The sequence below is a fragment of the Aquarana catesbeiana genome, linkage group LG07 (genome assembly GCF_042186555.1).
Source record: "Aquarana catesbeiana isolate 2022-GZ linkage group LG07, ASM4218655v1, whole genome shotgun sequence".
NCBI lineage: Eukaryota > Metazoa > Chordata > Amphibia > Anura > Ranidae > Aquarana > Aquarana catesbeiana.
In genome coordinates, this window is record NC_133330.1 from 311816337 (window position 1) to 311840316 (window position 23980).

At 41.8% G+C, this 23980-nt stretch overlaps 1 protein-coding gene across 2 annotated transcripts in view; it reads left to right on the forward strand.

Annotated features, from left to right (window-relative positions):
- Window positions 1-23980, forward strand: part of ADGRL4 (adhesion G protein-coupled receptor L4) — a 320385-nt gene that overhangs the window by 217523 nt on the left and 78882 nt on the right. For both annotated transcript variants that reach the window (XM_073593680.1, XM_073593681.1), the window contains exons 9-11: window positions 16580-16782; window positions 19103-19282; window positions 23399-23602. In XM_073593680.1, the coding sequence (XP_073449781.1) occupies window positions 16580-16782; window positions 19103-19282; window positions 23399-23602 (587 nt within the window). The remainder of the gene's footprint in view (window positions 1-16579; window positions 16783-19102; window positions 19283-23398; window positions 23603-23980) is intronic.

Here is a 23980-nt window from a genome sequence, read left to right on the forward strand (position 1 = left end):
AGCAGGCAACAGACAGACAGGTGGCTGGAATTTACATCAGCATCTCCTAACAGTATTTGTCCCAGCATTATGAATCAGCCACTATTTCTAATATGGCAAATCCAGGGTCCCCAGAGTCTGTGTGTCCTGGGGGACCAGGACCCGATTCCAGAGTAGTACCACCTCAAGGGTCCCCAGGCATACAGCTCACAAAGAGCACCGTTCCCCCAAATGCCAGGGCCCACGATCGATCGGCAAGAGGCTAGCATTCAGTCCCCTCCAAAAGTCTCTCTCCCGGCTAGGTCTGTCACATACTCTTTCTATTCTATTGTTTTTTTCTATTCTATTTTTTTTTTCGATTATGTTCTTTTCTTTTCTATTATATTGTTTTCTATTCTATTCAAATTTTAATTTATTTTATTCGAAATTTGAATTTATTCTATTCGAAATTTCAATTTCAGAGAACGGTTATATTGTTATATTCTTTCTATTTTATTTTTATTTTTTTCTATTGTTTAGTCTATTCTGTTCTCTTCTATTATATTATTTTATTTTCTATTCTATTCTTTTCTATTCTATTCAAATTTTAATTTATTCTATTTGAAATTCGAATTTCAGAAGGCGGTTATGTTCTTTCTATTTTATTCTATTCTGTTATTTTATTTTCTATTCTATTTTGTTCTGTTTTACTCTATTCTTTTATTTTATATTCTATCCCTGTTTTTCTATAGTCTTTTCTTCTATTCTTCTTTTCTTTTTCTGTTATTTTATATTCTGTTCAGTTTAACTCTATTATATTCAATTATTTTATGTTCTATTATATTCAGTGATATGCTTTTCTTTTCTATTCCATTCCTTTATTTTATATTCTATTTTGTTCTGTTTTACTCTATTCTTTTATTTCATATTCTATCCCTTTTTTCTATTTTCTTTTCTTCTATTCTTCTTTTCTTTTTCTTTTTTTTCTGTTATTTTATATTCTGTTCAGTTTTACTCTATTATATTCAATTTTTTTATGTTCTATTATATTCAATTATATGCTTTTCTTTTCTATTCCATGCCTTTATTTTTCTATTCTATTTTGTTCTGTTTTACTCTATTCTTTTATTCTATATTCTATCCCTTGTTTAAAATTTTCTTTTCTTCTATTCTTCTTTTCTTTTTCTTTTTTTTTCTGTTATTTTATATTCTGAACATGCGAACAGGCAAAAAATTTGTGCGAACACCGGTAAAATCTATAAGACACAAACGTGAAAAATCAAATCAAAAATCAAAAGTGCTAATTTTAAAGGCTTATATGCAAGTTATTTCCATAAAAAGTGTTTGGGGACCCGGATACCGCCCCAAGGACATTTACCAATGCAAAAAAAAGTTTTAAAAAATTGAAGTTTTTTCAGGATCAGTGATTTTAACAATCCTTAAAGTGAAACAATAAAAATGAAATATTCCTTTAAATGGGGGGTCTCCTTAGACTGCCTGTAAAGTAGCACATCTTTCCCATGTTTATAACAGTACCACAGCAAAATGACATTTCTAAAGGAAAAAATTTCATTTAAAACTGATCATGGCTGTAATGAATTGTCGGGTCCCGGCAATATAGATAAAACTCATTGAAAAAAACGGCATGGGTCCCCCCCCCCCGAGTCCATCACCAGGCCCTTTGGGTCTGGTATGAATATTATTATTCATTAAAATTACTTGGGGGTCCCCCCCAAAATCCATACTAGGACCTACCTGGCACACACTGACCTACCTGACATACACTGACCCACACTGACCTACCTGACATACACTGACCTACCTGACATACACTGACCCACACTGACCTACCTGACATACACTGACCTACCTGACACACACTGACCTACCTAACATACACTGACCTACCTAACATACACTGACCCACACTGACCTACCTGACACACACTGACCTACCTGACCCACACTGACCTACCTGACACACTCACCCACACTGACCTACCTGACATACACTGACCCACCTGACATACACTGACCCGCACTGACCTACCTGACACACACATTGACCTACCTGACATACACTGACCCGCACTGACCTACCTGATCCACATTGACCTACCTGACATACACTGACCTACCTGACCCACACTGACCTACCTGACACACACTGACCTACCTGACATACACTGACCTGCACTGACCTACCTGACCCACACTGACCTACCTGACATACACTGACCTACCTTACCCACACTGACCTACCTGGCACACATTGACCTACCTGACATACACTGACCTGCACTGACCTACCTGACCCACACTGACCTACCTGACATACACTGACCTACCTGACCCACACTGACCTACCTGACACACACTGACCTACCTGACATACATTGACACGCACTGACCTACCTGACACACATTGACCTATCTGACATACATTTACCTGCACTGACCTACCTGACCCACACTGTCCTACCTGACCCACACTGACCTACCTGACATACACTGACCTACCAGCGGCCACATTGTAACTCCTGCCTTCTGGAGCCTGCAGCACCTATGATGGACGTCTCACGTCCCGCGGTCCCGGCATTGGACCAGTGGGACGTCCATCATAGGTGCTGCAGGCTCCAGAAGGCAGGACCTGGTATGTCACTCGGCTGCGCTCGGGTCAGATTGGTCCCCGCTCGGCGGTGCTCTGGGCTAATAATAGAACTGTGCATGCCTGAGACCTGGGGCTTTTTGGGGGACCCGCTCGGGGCTCCAGTCACCATCAGCTCCCACTGCCTAACTCTAAATTTACTCCCATACACATTCTAAGCCTAATCTATTTAACCCTGTAAAGAAAAGATAGCTATACTTACCTATTCGCAGCTGCTCTGGTCCGGTCCCACGCTGAGCTGTCAGTGGTGGCTTCAGTGTGTAGGAGAGGCAGCCGACAGCGGAAGCCCAATATAAAGTCTATGGGTGACATCCCCAGGCATTTCCCAGCCGTTGTCTGCTTTCTCCTGAACGCAGAGGTCAGAATTGGTAAGTATAGCAATCTTTTCTTTACAGGGTTGGATAGGCTTAGAATGTGGGTGGGAGTATGTTTAGAGTTATGCCGCGTACACACGGTCAGACTTTTTGGCTACAAAAGTCCGACAGCCCGTCCGACAGACTTTCGACGGACATTTGGTGTACTTTTGGCAGACTTGCGGCAGACTTTCGTACGAACGGACTTGCCTACATACGATCACACAAAAGTCCGACGGATTCGTACGTGATGACGTACACCGGACTAAAGTAAGGAAGTTGATAGCCAGTAGCCAATAGCTGCCCTAGCGTGGGTTTTTGTCCGTCGGACTAGCATACAGACGAGCGGATTTCTGGGTCTGGCAGAGTTACGACGTAAAGATTTGTGGCTGGAAAAGTCCGCTGAAAGTCCGGGGAAGCCCACACACGATCGGATTGTCAGCCGGCTTTAGTCCGTCGGCGTCCGTCGGACTTTTGTAGACGAAAAGTCCAACCGTGTGTACGCGGCATTAGTTAGGTTTTGTCTTTACTTCCACTTTAAGAATATACAGAGAAATGATGGCAAACATACTGAAACATAGATTTAGGTTTTACATACACTTTAAAAACATTTATTAAACACAAGCAGTGTACTTGAATTTTAGCTTCTTGCAAAACCTGTACAAGAGAGCTCAGGCTGGGAGCTAATTACTTGTGCTACAGAGCATGCTGACAGGAGGGGAGAACAAAGTGACAGAGAGATGAGCTCATCAGTCTGCCACTTCTCCTTTCACTGTCCAGTCACAGGCTGGGGATGTGGAATAGATCTGTAATGCTGCATACATACAGTCGGAATTTCCGTCAAGAAAGTGTGATGGGAGCTTTTGGTTGGATATTCCGACCGTGTGTATGCTCCATCCAACTTTTTCTGTCTGAATTTCTGCCAGCAAAAGATTGAGAGCTGGCTCTCTATTTTTCAGCTCAAAAGCAACATGCATAGATGTGAATCGAGCCTTTTTTATACTGTATACAGTGTAAAAAAAAAGAAAGAAAAAAACGCAAAATGCGGCAAAAATGTGGTAAAAACGCTGTAAAAACGCAGTACTTGCGTTTTGGATGCTGGTCCATTGCATTCTATTACATGCAAAACGCTGCATTTTGCATGAAAAAAAGTCCTCCACCCTTTCCAAAAACGCAGAGACACAAAAATGCATTGATGTGAACATGTTCCATAGGAACCCATGTTAAAAAATTCCCATGCATTTCTGCAAAATGCATCAAAAAACGCGCTAGTGTGAATAGAGCCTTAATCCGTAGGGTTCAATATTGAGTTGGCCCACCCTTTGCAGCTATAACAGCTTCAACTCTTCTGGGAAGGCTGTCCACAAGGTTTAGGAGTGTGTCTATGGGAATGTTTGACCATTCTTCCAGAAGCGCATTTGTGAGGTCAGGCACTGATGTGGATGAGAAGGCCTGGCTCACACTCTCCAATCTAATTCATCCCAAAGGTGTTCTATCGGGTTGAGGTGCAGGCCAGTCAAGTTCCTCTACCCCAAACTTGCTCATCCATGTCTTTCTGGACCTTGCTTTGTGCACTGGTCCAAATCATTTGGTGGAGGGGGGATTATGGTGTGGGGTTGTTTTTCAGGGGTTGGGCTTGGCCCCTTAGTTCCAGTCAGCATACCAAGACATTTTGGACAATTTCATGCTCCCAACTTTGTGGGAACAGTTTGGGGATGGCCCCTTCCTGTTCTAACATGACCGCACAGCAGTGCACAAAGCAAAGTCCATAAAGACATGGATGAGTGAGTTTGGGGTGGAGGAAATTGATTGGCCTGAGCAGAGTTCCCGATAGAACACCTTTGGGATGATTTAGAGGGGAGACTGCGAGCCAGGCCTTCTCGTCCAACATCAGTGCCTGACCTCACAAATGCGCTTCTAGAAGAATGGTCAAACATTCCCATAGACACACTCCTAAACCTTGTGGACAGCCTTCCCAGAAGAGGTGAAGCTGTTATATTTGGAAAGGGTGGGCCAACTCAATATTGAACCCCACGGACTAAGACTGGGATGCCATTAGAGTTCATGTGCGTGTAAAGGGAGGTGTTCCAATACTTTTGGTAATATAGTGTATTGTATGTATGTCATCCGTGTATTTAGTATTTAGTAATTCGTTTGAATAAACTGCTTTGGAAGAGCTGCTTGAAAATACTACGCCTCTGAAAAGACTAACGATACAAATATTTGTATGCAGATGCAGCCAAACAATGAAATAACGGCATATTAACATACAGTAATTAAAGGGGAACAACCATCAATACATGAAATTGTTCATAAGGATGCCTGGCTCTGCAAAATTACATTTAATTAAACCCTATTTTGGCTTATTAGAAAAAAAAAAAAGAAATACATTTTGAGTTGCCGTATGTACTTTAAATCTGCTGTCTGTAAGTAAAGTAACGACGCAGTAACAAAACGGCTTCAGACAAACATTTACTAATACTCTCCAGTTGGCTCATGCATTCACAAGCTATTGAAATGATTTTTTATTTCAGCGAGTGCTCTTATGAGAAATATTCCTTGATACCGAGGTGAGACAAGACAGTTAGTTGAAATCAGGCTTGCAGTAGTAGCGCCTGTTGAGAAAGTTAAAGAGGAGTTCCACACAGGGAGTCCATTAAAAAAAAAAAAAAGTCAGCAGCTACAAATACTGCAGCTGCTGACTTTTAATTGGACACTTACCTGTCCCAGGGTCCAGCGATGCGGGGGATCGAAGCCCCGCTCATCTCCCCCTCCGCTCGTCGGCGCCGGCATTTCAACTGTGGGCGCCGGGCTGTGGCTTCACAGCCTGGCACCCACTGCGCATGCACGAGCGGCGCCGTGATTGGCCGCTCAATCACCTGGGACCTGTAATGGGTCCCAGATGATTGACAGGAGGGAGGGAGCAGAGCCGAGCCCTTCCTGTGCCGAGGGGGAAGTGATGTCACCAGCCCAGGCAAAGGAAGAGGCAGACTATGAGAGACCACCTAGCAACAGGCGTTTAGAGGTAAGTAAAAAAAAAAAAAATATCCAAATATTTTTTTGGGTTTTTTTTTTAGAATTTTTCAGGTATTTTTGTTTTTTTGGATGGAACCCCACTTTAAAGGGGGACTTTCAGTTATCTTTAAAAATTTGCATGTGTACATTGCTGATAGGTCACAATCTACAGCAACAGATTTCTTTTTCAAAAATTCTTCACCTTTTATCTTTAAAAAGCAGTGCCTAAGCTCCAGTTTAATGATCATACAGCCAGGCAGCAAGGTTTACATGATTTGTGGGTCATCTCTAAGCCAGTATTTCAGTCCAGGTGGATAATGACCTTGTATGGTGTCTGAACAAAGATCCTTCCTTGCACCCCTGAAGACTGGTAGTCTTGAAATTCAGTATACTCGAGTATAGGCCGACCCGAATATAAGCTGAGGCACCTAAATTTACCACAAAAAAACTTGGAAAACATATTGACTCGAGTATAAGCCTAGGGTGGGAAAATGCAGCAGCTACTGGGTAAACAAGGCCCATCTGCAGCCTCACTGTGCCCATCTGCAGCCTCATTGTGCCCATTTGCAGCCTCACTGTGCCCATTAGAAGCCTCACTGTGACCATTTACAGCCTCACTGTGCCCATTTGCAGCCTCATTGTGCCCATTTGCAGCCTCAATGTGCCCATTTGCAGCCTCAATGTGCCCTTCTGCAGCCTCACTATGCCCATTTGCAGCCTCATTGTGCCCATTTGCAGCCTCACTCTGCCCATTTGCAGCCTCACTGTTCCTATTTTCTGCCTCACTGTGCCCATTTGCAGCCTCACTGTGCCCATTTGCAGCCTCACTGTGCCCATCTGCAGCCGTACCTTTGATTACTAAAACAGCGGGTGTCTCCCGCTGTGTTATGCAGTCTGTTCGGCGGCCGTCCATTGTAACAAAGCCCCGCCTCCTCTTCATGTGTGATAGACGGAATACTGATACAGTTTCCCAGTGTTGTATCAGTGTTCTTCTATCACGGACGAGGAGGAGGCGGGGCTTTGTTACAATGGATGGCCACCAAACAGACTGCATGACACAGCGGGAGACACCCGGTGTTTTAGTAGTCAAAGGTACAGCTGCTGTACAGCTCACTCAAGTATAAGCCGAGGCGGGGGGGGGGGGGGGGGGGGTGTTAGCCTAAAAAATGGGCTGAAAAACTCGGCTTATACTCGAGTATATACGGTACATAAAATTTTACAAATTTAGATGTTCTGAGTTTAATCCATTTTTTTGTTTTTTTTGTTAAACGATTGCATTAGCAAAAAGGCTTATGCCATGTACACACAGCCGGACTTTTCGATGGACTGAACTCCGAAGGACTTTTCGAAGGAGTTCCGACGAAACGGACTTGCCTACACACGATCACACCAAAGTCCGACTGATTTGAATGTGATGACGTACGACTGGACTAGAATAAGGAAGTTGATAGCCAGTAGCCAATAGCTGCCCTAGCGTCGTTGTTCGTCCGTCGGACTAGCATACAGACGAATGGATTTTTCGATAGGACTCGAGTCCGTCGGAAAGATTTGAAACCTGTTCTATTTCTAAAGTCCGTCTGATTTTTCAACAGCAAAGGTACGATGAAGCCCACACACACGATCGAATTGTCTGGCGGATTTGTTCCGTCGGACCTTTGCTGTCGAGAAGTCCGGTAGTGTGTACACGGAATAAGGGGAGAAATTGATCAAGGATGGTCCAAAGAGTGCTTCTGCCTTATATCTGTTCTGCTGTTGCCTGGGCACCTGTAGCTTGACTGCCAGTGAGTGACACCAGGCCCCACTCTTCTATTCTAGTATTGCTGGCAGATTTGTATTTATTTATTTTTTTTTAAGTGGTTTAGGTTGTTTTTTGACCCCATTACATAATCCAGTAGAACTGCCAGGAGCTTCCCAAACCATCCTGCAACATTTTGTCTTATTTGATGCTCTGCAATATGCACTTTTTTGGAGGCTGGTTTGGATTTCCATTGACTTCAGAGGAACTTTAAACTGTGAAATTCAGGATTTTGGAGGTTTGCAAATCTTTAAAATGTTCAGCTGAACCACAACTGATTGACCTTTTCAGACATCGGCTCATTTCTGCTGGTGATCTGATGGCTGGTGGGGTAGTGATCAATAAGCAGCAGGAAAAGTGAAGATAGCACACATCCACAGAAATTATTAACCAGAAGCAGGGAGATACTTGCACTACAGGTCCTCAAGTACAAATTGTGTATTTTAAAGGTGGCGCTTCGCTTCGAAGCGCCACCTTTAAAATACACAACTTTTAATTGCGTATGTGGGGAGACACATGAAACATTCAGTGCCTTGAAAAAGTATTCTTACCCCTTGACATTTTCCACATTTTGTTATGTTACAACCAAAACATGAATGTATTTTATTGGGATTTTATGTGATAGACCAACACAAAGTGGCACATAATTGTGAAGTGGAAGGAAAATGATAAATGGTTTTAAACATTTTTTACAAACAAATATCTAAAAAGTGAGGCGTGCATTTGTATTCAGCCCCCTCTACTCTGCTACCCCTAACTAAAATCTAGTGGAACCAATTGCCTTCAGAAGTCACCTACTGTAATTAGTAAATAGAGTCCACCTGTGTGTAATTTAATCTCAGTATACATATAGCTGTTCTGTGAAGCCCTCAGAGGTTTGTTAGAGAACCTTAGTGAACAAATAGCATAATGAAGGCCAAGGAACACATCAAACAGGTCAGGGATAAAGTTGTGGAGAAGTTTAAAGCAGGGTTAAGTTATAAAAAAAATCCCAATCTTTAAAAATCTCACGGAGCACTGTTCAATCCATCATCCGAAAATGGAAAGAGTATGGCACAACTGCAAATCTACCAAGACATGGCCGTCCACCTAAACTGACAGGCCGGGCAAGGAGAGCATTAATCAGAGAAGCAGCCAAGAGGCCCATGGTAATTCTGGAGGAGCTGCAGAGATCCACAGCTCAGGTGGGAGAATCTGTCAACAGGACAACTATTAGTCGTGTACTCCACAAATCTGGCCTTTATGGAAGAGTGGCAAGAAGAAAGATATTGTTGAAAGAAAGCCATAAGAAGTCCCGCTGGCAGTTTGCGAGAAGCCATGTGGGAGGACACAGCAAACATGTGGAAGAAGGTGCTCTGGTCAGATGAGACCAAAACTGAACTTTTTGGCCTAAAAGCAAAACGCTATGTGTGGCGGAAAACTAACACTGCACATCACCCTGAAAGCCACCGTGAAACATGGTGGTGGCAGCAGTTGTGGGGGTGCTTTTCTTTAGCAGGGACAGGGAAGCTGGTCAGAGTTGATGGGAAGATGGATGAAGCCAAAACTTTTCAATCTTAGAAAAAAACCTGTTATGCCTTGTACACACAGCCGGTTTTGCCGTCGGAATAAACTCCGAAGGTTTCTCCGACGGAACTCCGAAGGAATTCCATTCAAACGGTCTTGCCTACACACGGTCAAACCAAAGTCCGACCAAAGTCCGACCGTCAAGAACCTTCCAGCAGGACAACAACCCTAAAAATACAGCCAGAGCTACAATGGAATGGTTTAGATCATTCATTGTTAGAATGGCCCAGTCAAAGTCCAGACCTAAATCCAATTGAGAATCTGTGACAAGATTTGAAAATTGCTGTTCACAGACGCTCTCCATCCAATCTGACAGAGCTTGAGCTGTTTTGCAAAGAAGAATGGGCAAAAATTTCACTCTCTAGATTTGCAAAGCTGGTAGAGACATCCCCAAAAAGACTTGCAGTTGTAATTGCAGCGAAAGGTGGTTATATAAAGTATTGACCCAGGGGGGCTGAATACAAATGCGCAAAAAACTTTTAACATATTCATTTGTAAAAAAAATAATTGAAAACCTTTTGGCTGGGTTCACATCTAAGACGGAGGTGGCTCATAGCAGGGGGTCCGGTGCGTCCCTGTTCACCGTTTCAGGGACGAATCAGAGATGAATTTTTGCCTGAGTTTGGCCCTGAAACTGAGCCAAAGACACACAGGGCCTCTGTGCAAGCCGCTCCATAGTCGCCACAAAGATATGTGAACCGGCCCCATAGAGAGCCAGTCACAATCTCCTGTCATGCAAATTGGAAGCGGGGAAACCTGCATCCAATTAGCACTAGTGTGAACCCAGCCTAAATCACTTCACAATTATGTGCCACTTTGTGTTGGTCTATCACATAAAATCCCAATAAAATACATTTAAGTTTTTGGCTGTAATATGAACATTTCAGGGGGTATGAATACTTTTTCAAGGCATAGTATGTGAGTAGCTGCTAAAAATTAAATCATACAATCAGCTAGTAATCTAATCAAAGTGTTAGCACATTGGATTTCCTTTCATCAGGTCCTCAAGTACAGTTTCTTCTCCAGCAAGGACAACAGTGAGCAGCACAGTAGTGACATCAATAAGTTCTACACCAAATGTTGGAAAAATGGCAGTTGTCAGAGGCAGCCGTGCTTTAAATCAGTAGTGCTCAACTACTGGGCCATGGCCCATTGTCTCCCTTCTCCCGGGCTCCCAGCCAGCTGCTGATTCTTTAATCTCCCACAGTGCCTCCCAGCTCCCATAGTGCCTCCAACGTCTCATAGTGTCCCACAGTGTCTCCAGGTCCCCTGAGATCCATTAGCCTCCCACAGTTCCCCCCAGCTTGCTGTTGGGGATAGAAAGATGCCTCTGTTGACCTGAATCCTCCGTAGAGGATATGCCACTGGTCCAAGCTGTGGGCCCAGTAAAATCTAGTAGTGGGCCACATGTGATCCATGGGCTTTAGTTTGGAGACATCTCCCTTATATGAACTCTCACTGCAGATGTATGACTATTAGGCTACACCTATATCTAGATTTTCTGAATATAATAGCGAATCATTATACATTGAGTAAGTCTCGATATATATATATATATGGCCTGTCCACCATAGCGCCTAACTGTTCTTTAGTTGGGAAACATAGTACCATTATTAGAGCCTAAAACCTTCTATCTAAGGTAATGCAACTAGAGCTAATGTTCCATCCAAAACGGTGGCCAATTCTAGCCTTCATGTTAGGTGAAGATATAACTAAATCCCTGATCTGGGCTCACCAATATACAGCAGGCTGGTAAAAAGTTAAAAAATGCATCGCTCTCCCTCTCTTTAAGGATTCAGACAATGTATTACTGAATGTAGAACATTGTTTATGTATGAGCTTTTAATTTGCCAATTATGAATAAAACCATTCTGCTGAATTTGGATTTACATTTTCAAGTTTCAGCAAATGTGTGAATTAAATGATCCATTGCTATTTTTTATGCCGCAAACAGTTGCCGAGCCAAAGCTTATTATGTGCAATGAGCAGCCCAAATTACAATGAATTTTGTTTGATGCAGAACTACTTTGAATTGAGTCTGTATTCCTTTTAAATCTTTTCAGATGGGCGTAGTGTGGAGGGTGATGGTGATAATACATGGGGCTGCTTGAAACAAATTAACTGCATTTTCATAGGACATGGCTCTTAGCAGCTACACAATCCTATGAGTTCCCATATCAAGGGCAATTTGACTGACAAGGAATAGTAAATGGGTTATAGAGGAAGATTTTCCAGTATGCAGGAGATCAATCACATTGGCAAATGTACTGTCAACCTATCAATCTAAAACCAAAGCTTCATTCCAGGCTCGCCTCCCCTGTACGTGAACTTCTTGGGTGCTGGCCATTGTAGTCTTTCTACACTCCCCATCAGAAATATGAAAAAATGTATCAGCCGCACTTCACTCTTAGCTCCTCTTGCCGTATTTATTAGGTGTCAAAAAACTGACTGCATACAACAATGTCTCTACCTGGAAGCCAACCTTCCTCTACGCGTTTCACCACCCATGACTTGCTAACAAGGTTAGGGGAGCAAGCTAGCTCAACAGATCCTCTTCTTGCAACCTGCTCCCCTACTAGGGTTGCCAGCTCATTTCTTTAACATGGAACACATATTAATTACACAGTTCTGATTGGGTGGACCGGAGAGAGGTCAATGCAGTTTTAGAAATGTTTGATCAATTTTTCTAAGATTTTGATTTTAATATAATTGTGATTTCTGTGCCTTTCAACCTTAATGTTCCCATTTAAAAAAAATAAATAAATAAAAGTCAGCAGCTACAAATACTGCAGCTGCTGACTTTTAATCTGACATTTACCTATCCCAGGGTCCAGCGATGTGGGGGATCGAAGTCCCGCTCGTCCCCCCCTCCGCTCAGTGGTGCCGGCATTTTAACCGTGCGCGATCGGCTGTGGCTTCACAGCCGGGCACCCACTGTGCATGCGCGAGCCGTGCCGCGTGCTGTCAATGGCCCTGCAATCATTTGGGACCGGTCACATGTCCCAGATGATTGACAAGAGGGAGGGTGGAGAGGCGATCTCCCTTCCTGCGCCGAGGGAAGTGACGTCAGGAGCCCAGGCACCGAAGGAGGCAGACTACGAGGTACCCCCTAGCAACAGGCATTTAGAGGTGAGTAAAAAAAAAATTTCCCAAATGTTTTTTTTTTTATTTTTTAAACACATTAATAATTTTTTTTTTTGGGGGTGGAACTCCACTTTAATATAGTAGATTGCACAATCGCATTGTAAGTGTTTGGCTAGTATGGTGGTCTCCAAACGCCATTCCTTTGCTTGCCTTATCCAGGCCCTGAGGCATTATTCCTGCCACTGACACCAACAATGGGGCCTAATTTCTGCCACTGACACCAATGATGGGGCATAATTCCTTTCACAGGCAACAAAAATGGGGCAATATTCCTCCCACTGAAACCAACTATTTCTCCCCCTAATACCAAAATCTTGGGAATTGTTTACTCCCACTGGGCACAGTCCAGCCCCCCTAAAGTCTGAAAGGCAGTAAAATGGCCCTTTCTTTAGTTCTGAGGCTAATTTATTGAAGATAAGCGACTAAGTGAGTTTAATTACCACCTTAATCAGCCATAGAACCTGTGTAATTGTTATGTGTTCAGGGACGAGGTGGCAACCCTATCCACTACTCCAGGGCCCGTCCCAAGCTGCCCTCTCCATTGTTTCCTGGTTCCTGAAGCTGTCCAGCCAGTGACGCAGCATCAGATCTTTGCTCATGTGCAATATCTAGTACCTGGTACATAAATGGAAGGTTATGTCTCCTGGGATATCTTATGTTTCAGTAGGAGGCAAGAAGTGAATGGGATGTCATTCTCGATTAGGTGGGAGATGGGGACAGACAAAAAAAAATAAAAACTAATTAAAAAGCAAACTAAAAAAAAAAAAAAAATTAAACAGCAAACTAAAAAATAAAAAAAAATAAGCTAATGTAACTTAAAAAAAATAATAAATAAATAAATAAATAGGAAGGTCAGCTTTTTAAGCTTTTTAAAAAGTGGAGGGGGAGGATTTCCTTGCAGTAAACTTAAAGAAAGTCCCCTTTGTGTACTGATCCTATAAAGAAAATACATTAAAACTCTATAGATTCCTTTTATACTTCAACATGAACCTAGCAACTAACAAGCTCTGCCAGAACATATAGTATGTATCTCATGCAAGGCAGTAGGTAATGTGATGACATTTTATAAATACAGGATAATTATAATTTTTCAGGTGTATATAATGTGTGCATTCTCGCATACTCGTATGTAAGGATGTAATTGTATGGATGTACAGCAGGTATATATCTGCCCCGGTCTAGGCGCACACAGTCATGTGTGATTATTCCTCGGCTGTTTAGATACCGGGAACCTGGCTGTGAATACCAATGACAATGGAGGTGAATAACACTGCTTTCGCAGCCCTTAATAGCCAGAGCAAATGACTTTAAAGAACGATTTAATCAAAGAAATGTGCCACAGCTCATTAAAATAGTATTAGCTGAATAAATGAGCACAATGCAATGCTAGACCTGACAGCATTTGTCAAATCGCCTCCTCTAGTATTAATCTAGGCGCAATTAGGCAAACAACCATTGTCCGTTTATTTACAGGAAATATACATGTATTTACAGTGAGCGAGGATGAAAAGGCAGGAGAAGGAGCTTGGTGAATGCAGACGACAAAAAAAAACCAATGGCGGTGTGGCAAAGATGAACGCCGCTAATCATGCCTGATAAACAAAAGCTTGCTATGTGTATCTAGGAGCAATATATTTTATAGGCAAGCCGCACATCCTACCATCTGATTTCTGATGGAAATCTATGGGTGTTCACATTTGTAGGTTCACATGAGATCCTTTGCATTCATAACATTTGGATAAGGTTATATAAAGCATTGATTGGGTGGACCGGAAAGAGATTGATTGGGTGGACCGGAAAGAGGTCAGTGCAATTTTAGAAATGTTCGATTAGTTTTTCGAATATATTGATCTTAAAATAATTGTAATTTCTGTACCTTGCAACCTTAATATAGTAGACTGCACTGTAAGCATTTGGCTAGCCTAGTGGTCTCCACTCTCCAAACTGCGGCCCTTTGCTTGACTTTATCCAACCCCTGAGGCATTATTCCTGCCACTGACACCAACAATGGGGCATTATTCCTTCCATTTACACCAACGATGGGGCATAATTCCTTCCATTGACAATAAAAATGGGGCACTATTCTGCACTGACAGCAACTATTTCTTCCCCTAATACCAAAGTTCGAGCATCGTTAAATCCCACTGGGCACAGTCTCCTAAAGTCTGAAAGACAGTAAACTGGCCTTTTCTTTAGAAAGTTTGGAGACCCCTGGTGTAGCCTGAAGCCCAGTTGCAGTTGGGGCAAAATACTAAACACATGAAACCCCTAGCAGCTGCTAAAAAATAAAAAAATAGTTCCTGTTGCCATATTCACCTCCTATCTAGCACTGTCCAAAGCATATTTAGCCACTCACCAATCCATTGTTGCTTGTCTTCTGGACTGAATGACATCCAGCGTTATTCAAGCGACTCCGTATGAGCTCAGGGTGTCAAGAACCCCCGTCTTTAATGGATTCAGAGGAGAATGCTGCAGAGAGTGGCGCTATGTTATTATGTGGTGTCACCCTCTGCAGCATTTAGGATCTGCCCAGCTTTAAGGAAAGAAGAGGGTGAAGAGGACCTGCCACTAGACCAGACTAGAGAAAAGGCTATGGATACACCATTAAAAAAAAAAAAAAAAAAAAAGAGCCAGAGGAAGTTTTCCAAAGGGGCTATGGGGGGGGGGGGGCAAATAAGGATGTGTGCTGCCAAATTGGGCTTAAAGCAAACCTGAAGGGAGGTGGGGGGGGGGGTTGTCACCTCCTAAAGCAGCCTTGATCTATAGGGACCTCTAGGTGTCTCCTTGAATTCTCAAATCATCTCCAGTGCTCCCCAGGATCCTTAAAATTCAGGCAATGTATAGCAATCCTAGCTTGGGTGGTTGCACTGTTGTGAGCTAATATTAGAGTTACAGGGAAGATTAGTGTTAGATATACAGGGAGGGTTAGTGTTATGGTTGTGGGTAGGGTTTGAATTACATGAAAGGTTAATGTTAGTGATACATGAAGGCTAAGTGTTAGGTTAGATGGAGGGTTATGCCCCATACACATGAGCGGACATTCCGCCAGCAAAAGTCCAATGGTGAGTCTTTGGTCGGAAATTCCAACCGTGTGTATGCTCCATCGGACTTTTGCTGGCGGAATTTCCACCAGCAAAAGATTGAGAGCGGGTTCTCTATTTTTCGGTCAGAAAAAGTTCCGATCGGAAATTCCGATTGCCTGTACCAATTCAGACGCGCAAAATTCCTACGTATGCTCGGAAACAATTTGATACATGCTCGGAAGCATTGAACTTCTTTTTCTCGGCTCGTCGTAGTGTTGTACGTCACCGCGTTCTTGACGGTCGAAAGTTCAGAGAACTTTTGTGTGACCGTGGGGGTTATTTACGAAAAGGCAAAATCACTTTGCACTGCAAATGCACTTGAAAGTGCACTGAAAGTGCACTTGGAAGTGCAGTCGCTCTAAATCTAAGGGGTAGATCTGAAATGAGTGGAAGCTCTGCTGATTTTATCATGAATCATGTGCAAGCTAAAATGCTGTTTTTTATTTTCCTTGCATGTCCCCCTCGGATCTACAATTACTTTACTTTCAAGTGCACTTTCAGTGCAAAGTGGATTTTCCTTTAGTAAATAACCCCCCTTGTGTATGCAAGCCAAGCTTGAGCGGAATTCTGTCGGAAAAACTATCCAAGATTTTTCAGACGGAAATTCCACTCGTGTGTACGGGGCATTATGGTTATGGGTAGAGATTGTGTTAGGATCAAAGGGAGGATTAGCGTGAGAGTTAAAGGGAAGTTTAGTGGTGAGATTACAGGGAAGGTTAATGTAAAGCTTACAATGAGGGTTTTAGGGAGGGTTAGTGTAAAGTTTACAGGGAGGGTTATTAAAAGGGTTATAGGGACAGTTGGTTGAGGGTTACAGGCTAGAATAGTGTTGGCTTTACAAAGTGTGGTTAGTGTTGGGTTAGTGTTCCATAGGGTACAGTTTGTTTGTGTAGAGGGGTCAATTAGGAATAACTTTATTAAAGTATAGTTGGTGTTTAAAGTCTGGTGTGGTCTTTTATATTCTGTATCTTTAAAAATGCCCTCTTGTTTTCCCCAGGCACAGTGAGCATTGTGTTCCTGCGATATGACAGTATTGGCGCACTCCTTGAACCTCCAGAAAACCGTGCCCTGGCAGAAGATAATAATTCACTGGAATTTGGTGACCTGGTAAACTCACCAATTATTGCGGCAGCAATCAATTCAAATCCTCCTACCTACTACCAACTAGAAAAAGTCACGTTCACGCTGAGACATTTAGAGGTAAGTGGTTATTACTGATCCTTTTGTGTTGACGTGTTCTGCAGCAATCCAGTAGGGGTTTATCGTCACACCCTCCTGGGGTCAACTACAGGCCGAGGAGAACAAAGTTTGCATGCCACCACACCCAAGTTTCTTCAAAACTTTGTGTTTCCTATTTAAGTCAGAAATTAAAAGTGAGATGTCTGTCTTTTTTTTATTGGATGGTTGCTATGGAAACTGGACTTAAGAATTTAAAAGTTTGAGTCTGGAAGAGGAAAGCTCTTCATTGACCTCATAGATAGTACAATGAGAGAATGTGCTGGCATTTTCTACATATAAAATAGAATATATTTTTTCCAATAGTCTGTCCTTCTGTAACTGTTTCTGTTTCATGGTCAAATCAAATGTATTATGTGCAAAACTTGAAATACAGGCTTATTAATATGGGATAAAAGCCACGTGCATGGTCAAGTGTGTTAAGTACAGCACTTGAAATACAGGCATATTCAATATGGAAACAAAAATCATGTGCCAGGTATGACTGCCAATTACAGGGGTCAGAATCCAGTCTTCAATTATCTACTTTAGGCAAAATATTAACTCACTGGCTGCTATAGGTTATTAAATACTAAAAAGTGCTGCACTAATCAAAAATAAAAAAAATGAATATACATCAAAATGAAATCAATGAAATCAGCTAGATATCGTACATGCTATGTAAATAGTTATCAAACGTGAATACATATAAAATAATAAGATTCCACCATAATAAATAGATGCATCAGAAGCAAAAAGTCCAGAAAAATGTTCATGTGCTTCACCCAAAAAGGCTTACTGGAAAAATATAGAATAAATAAATAAGTAAATACATAAAATAATAAAGAATAAAACAATAATAAATAATAATAATAATAATAATAATAATAAATGCATAAGAAGAAGAAGAAAAGAATTAAGAAAATAAAATAAAAAAGATAGAGTGTTCAAAAACATGGTGCACTGCTCAAAGCACCCATCGCAAAACTTCCCCCTGCACTCCTAAGCACAGATCAGGTGCAGACATTTATCCAGGCTAGCAGCAACAGATCAGAAAACAAAGTGGAAATGCTACACACCGGAACCCAGCCTCTATATACGGCTTTAGGGTGAACCCCGCTGGGCTATGCTCCTATGACATGTTTCACCCCGCTTATGGGGGTCAATCATATCTATGATTAGTACCCAGAGGAGGGGTGAAACATGTCATAGGAGCATAGCCCGGCAGAGTTCAGGCTGAAATCGTATCTTCACCTCTCTATATCGTGGCTGGGTTCCGGTGTGCAACGTTTCCACCCTGGACAGTGGACAGTGCACCCTTGTCCTCTGTCTGCAGATAAATGCCAGAGTCCCATGCACTGGGGCTCAACTCCCAATGTGCATGAGGCCTCAATATGACAGCTTCCTGTCTGGCTGATTGTTAGAAAAGCCAGCAGTTTCCAAGGGCCCAAGGATAAGGGTCTGGTATGTATTTTTAGGAGGAACTACACATCTTTTATTTGGAATGGAGTCCCCCATTAACATCTATACCAGACCCTCATGTAGAAGTAAGCAGTAGGGAACTGTCATTTACCAGATTTGATCATTTCAGTTTTTCAGTAGATTGTACACTTCATACGTTTGCTCCACTTCACAGGCAGGTTCAGGACATCCTAAAGGCATGTCATTTAAAGGAATTACAATTATTATTATTTTTTTATTGTTGCCATGCAATGGTTTTGCAGAGAGTGGCTCTGAACCTCCTCTTCTGGGGTCCCCTGCCAGCACTCTGGGCTCCTCCTCCCTTCTGAGTACCCCCATAGTAAGCCGTTTGCTATAGGGGCACTCATATGGGCTCAATCCCAAACTGGGCTGTGTGCATCTATTCAGACACACAGTGCGGCTCAGCCCCACCCCCTGCTCTCTGCTCACAGCTTTTGACTGACCGCAGATGTAGCCAATGGCTCTCACTGCTCTCAGCCAAGCCTGTGGGGAGAGGAGAGAAGAGCTGCTGCAGACATGCACATTTCTGCATTATGATCAGGTACATATTTAGGAGGTGCTGGGGCGGAGGGAGCTACTACTGAAATTTTTTTTTTTTTACTTTTTAACTGCAGAGGATGCATTAAGGTAAAAAATAACGTTTACCTTTACAACCACTTTAAACATTATTAAAGCTGCTGCTCCCTACCAAAAAAAATTCTATAAAAGGTTTTTTTGCTTTGGTACATGCTCTCCAAGGTAATGTTTAGCTCTCAATGTAATTTGTTTGTTAGTTTTAGGTTTGAACATTTTCATTTATAATCTTAAAAACAACTCTTTACAGCTGTCCATGGAGCCTGAAACTTCAAAATGTGCATTTTGGAAATACCGTGTGGAAACTCTTCAGGGGGAATGGTCTACTGAAGGTTGTGAAGTAGACTACACCAATGTTAGCCACACATCATGCAAGTGTAACCATCTCACTCATTTTGCTATACTGATGACATCATCCAGTCATAACCAAGTAAGTGTAAGGGGGACTACCATCCAGAGATGTTGGTTACCTTTCTACATCCTAGCTATATTCTTGGCAAAGTGGAATTACGACAATGTCTAACCAATGGGCAACACAGTACCGTCATAGTTAGCACTTGGACTTTGCAATGTTGGGCTCAGTTTTCAAAACGGTAAAAAAACGAGCTAAAACTTAAATTGTGGGAAGATATTAAAAAACACTGTTTCATCTAGTTACAGTTTGTAGTCATTTGAGCAATTGTTACATCATAACATAGAAGAACTTGAATCAATCTTGCATTAGCCTCCGCTAATATTCTGCACAGCTGGTAAGGGGATATGGCACCAGGCTAGAAAATGATGGATAACCCAACATTTTAAAGAGAAGGAATCTTTAATGAGGTTCTCCACCTTTTGGAGATATGTTCTCTCACTTCCTCTTTTGTCTCCAAGATAAGAAGTGAAGGGAAATCTCCCCAATGCAACACTGGCAGCAAAAAAAAAAAAAATAATCTTAACCCTTAAGTCCTCACCATTCTATACTCTATCCAAACAAAGGATAGAAAAAAAGCCTTACAAAGTCTCTTTAAATTACATTATTTGGAATGAAAGTCATAATGGTGTTTTGGCTTGGGGGAAAGATCATGTGACCAATGTCCCTGAGCTTTAATTATTATTATTATTATTGTGTGCCATCAAGCTAATATCAACTAGTGGCAACTGCATGGATAATATTTCTCCAGAATGATCTGTCTTCCTTTTGGGTCTTATAGAGACCCTTTTGCTGGACTATTTACCTGTAAAAGCTTTTGCTGTGTAGACATTCAAAAGCCCCGGGACTGCTGCTGGGTGCTGCCTTCTTGGATGTAATGTCAGCAGCCCCAGCAGACTGTAAGCTGACACTCAAGTGATACTCTACAGCAGCCTTTCTCAACCTTTGTAGCCCAGGGGAACCCTTAAAATAATTTTCAGATCTCTGGGAATCCCTGGTAAAATTATCTTATTAAGGTCATTGGGAAAATGTTGCTTACATTAGTTGGTGGTAAGTAGGAAGAATGCTCTACCTACGGCGGGTGGCTCTGCCTACGGCGGGTGGTCAGAATCACCCTTGCAGCCATGCCACTGGCTCTGCCAAGTGGCAGTGGACCTGGAAATATGCAGGCACCATCAGATGGGAAGTCAGTTAGCCACAGCTCAAAGAACCCCTAGCAACTTTTGGAGGAACCCTAGGGTTCAGCGGAACCCTGGTTGAGAATGGCTGCTATAGCTATATAGAGAGGTAAGATGAAGGGCAAAAGTGCTGGGTCAACACAAATAGTAATTTGACTTTCCCAGAAGATGGAAAGGGCTAAGACATGCATGATGCAAGTAGGGAGGGGGCTGTGCCAGAGAATTGACTCTTTTGGAGAAGTAAAATGTTCTAACAAGTTCAAAGGCACATTGCAAGTGAATAAAGAAACAATTATGTAAAGGAAAAACACTGCAAATGAAGCAAAATACTTGATGTTTCTTTCCTTTTATCTGCATTTTTAAGCAGGTGGCAGGGTCCCTTTAAGTCTTTATAAAGGCATGTTCATAAATTTAATGAGCAGAATTATCAGTATATCTGGAGGGTGTTTTTAGAGCTTTTGGTTCCGCTTTTTCATATACAAAAGATAATTTTTATGTTTGACATTAAAAATACCTTTTTCATTAAAATATATAATGTCTGCCTGTACTGGAATGCTAAAGGTGATCTTGGGTCCTTTGTGAGTAATGCTTTCCCACTGAGATTCTGCACAATACCCTATTCAACGAGCATACAAAGTACATGTACACACATATAAAAATAAGAAGGTATTTTGACACAAGAACATCAACACAAGATGAATTTACAGTTCTTGCAAGGTTCACAGAAGGCAACTGATAGCAGCTCAGGCCTCATCTGACTCTGTGTACCGAGCTTTAAATAAATAATGGTTCCTCAAGTTTTCTAATTATCGATCAGGTAAAACCCAATCACAGACTTCATATTATTTTCTCATTGCTTTCAGGAGAGAATTACTTTGTGCTTAATGGATAACTCAGCAGAGAAAATGAGTTTTAATCTGTCCTTGGTCTTGCTCATGCTCACCGTCCCCATATTGCATCTTTTTCAATTTTACATCAACCTGCTCATCTATTTTCTCGCAGAGACTAATAAGGAGTAGATAATATTATTATTGTTGTTGTTGTCGTTACCATTAATAGTAGTAGTAGTATTGTTGTTATTATTTATATTATTAATAACAATAATGCTAATAAGTTTGTAAGAGCTTGATTTATTTCCAATATGTATATATGCTAGCATTTTACCGAAACTGTAAGATCCTCAGGGGAGTGCCATGGGAGGTTCATTAGACTATAAAATCTTTTGGGTAGGCATATCAGTTCCCGCCCCTGAGCAACTTGCAATGTAATGCCACCTATTGCAATCATACAGCAAACTCGTTCTCTGTAGGATCGCCATAAGCAGAAAACAGTTAAAAGTATATTTAAAGCCAAAAAATTGTATCTTTTAAATGGAGCAGGGAATAGTTAAAGCCCCATAATTACACGGTAGATTCTTTTGGGTAAGGAAATCAGTTCCCACCCCTGAGCAGCTTGCATTCTAATGTTACCTATTATTGCAATTACACAACAAACATGTTCTCTGTAAGATCAACTTAGGAAGAAAACAATGAAAGTATGTTTAACCACTTGCCAGCCGCTGCACGCCGATATACGTCGGCACAATGGCAGGGTTGGGCAAACGGGCGTACCTGTACGTCCCCTTTAATTGGCAGGGCTAGCGGGCACGCATGCCTGCGGGACTCGATGTCCGCCGGTCTCCTGGCGATCGTGTCACGGAGCCGCAGAACGGGGAAGTGCCTATGTGAACAAGGCATTTCCCTGTTCTGCCTAGTGACATGAGATCACTGCTCCCTGTCATCGGGGGCAGTGATCGCTGTCATGTGAGTGGTAGCCCATCCCCCCACAGTTAGAATCACTCCCTAGGACACACTTAACCCCTTCATCGCCCCCTAGTGTTTAACCCTTTCCCTGCCAGTGTCATTTACACAGTAATCAGTGCATTTTTATAGCACTGATCGCTGTATAAATGACAATGGTCCCAAAATAGTGTCAAAAGTGACTGATGTGTCCGCCATAATGTCGCAGTCATGATAAAATTCGCAGATCGCCGCCATTACTAGTAAAAAAAAATTTATAATAAAAATGCAATAAAACTATCCCCTATTTTGTAGACACTATAACTTTTGCGCAAATCAATCTATATACGCTTATTGTGATTTTTTTATTAAAAATATGTAGAAGAATACATATCATCCTAAACTGAGGAAAAATCATTTTTTATATATTTTTGGGGGTTATTTATTATAGCAAAAAGTAAAAAATATTGCTTTTTTTTCAAAATTGTTGTTGTTTATAGTGCAAAAAATAAAAACCGCAGAGGTGATCAAATACCACCAAAAGAAAGCTCTATTTGTGGGGAAAAAAAAGGACATAAATTGTATTTGTGTACGGCGTTGCACATCCACACAACCGTCAGTCAAAATAACGCAGTGTCGTAAAAAAATGGCCTGGTCAGGAAGGGGGGAAATCTTCCGGAGGTCAAGTGGTTAATACCATAAATAATAACATGTTATTCGATTTTTACTCCAGGAGTATATAATGAATTTGGCAATTCTAGAGAAATGCTTAAATAATGCATTACAATGTAACTAAGCCCATTTGATTTTAGTCGACTAAAATGTACTGGAAATTTTAGTTGACTAAAATACGACTAAAACAAAATCAATTCAGATAACTAAAATACGACTAAAACTTTAATGGTATCTTAGTCAAAAGACTATGACTTAGGCCTGATTCACACCTATGCATTTTTAGCACTTTTTGCATTTTGCAGATTTGCAACTACAGTACATTTAACATGGTTTCCTATGGAACACGTTCTGTAGTGCAAATATGCAAAAAGCACTAAAAACGCATAGGTGTCAATCAGGCCTTAAACTAAATCAATTGACGTCAAAATAAACACTGATATGTTGTGACCATGGCCTCCTGTGTCTGTATCCTGATATTTATGGGCTGTGCTTGCTTCCTTTAGGTGTCCATTCATCACAGCGTCCTGACCAGGATCACTCAGCTAGGGATCATCATCTCCCTGATCTGTCTCTCCATGTGTATCTTCACATTCTTCTTCTTTAGTGAAATCCAGAGCACCAGGACAACCATTCATAAAAATCTCTGCTGTGCTTTATTCCTGGCTGAGCTGCTTTTCCTCGTCGGCATCAATATGACCAAAAATCAGGTGGGTAACTTTTTTGAGAGTTCAATAAAGCCAAAATCACATGGTGAGAACAAGGTACAAGCCAGGTACAAACCAGTTGAAGTTGAAATCACTTTCACAGCAAGTGGATGAGCTTCACTGCAGTGATGGCTGGTGCTCAAAAATTTTGGGGGGGCGCAAACATACTGAAAAATACTGAAAAAAAACGCCCATCAATTGCAGCCTCACTGTGCCCATCAAATGCAGCCACTGTGCCATCAATTGCAGCCACTGTGCCATCAATTACAGCCACTATGCCCATTAATTGCAGCCAGTGTGCCGTCAATTGCAGCCACTGTACATATCAAATGCAGCCACCGTGCCCATCAAATGCAGCCACTGTGCCATCAAATGCAGCCA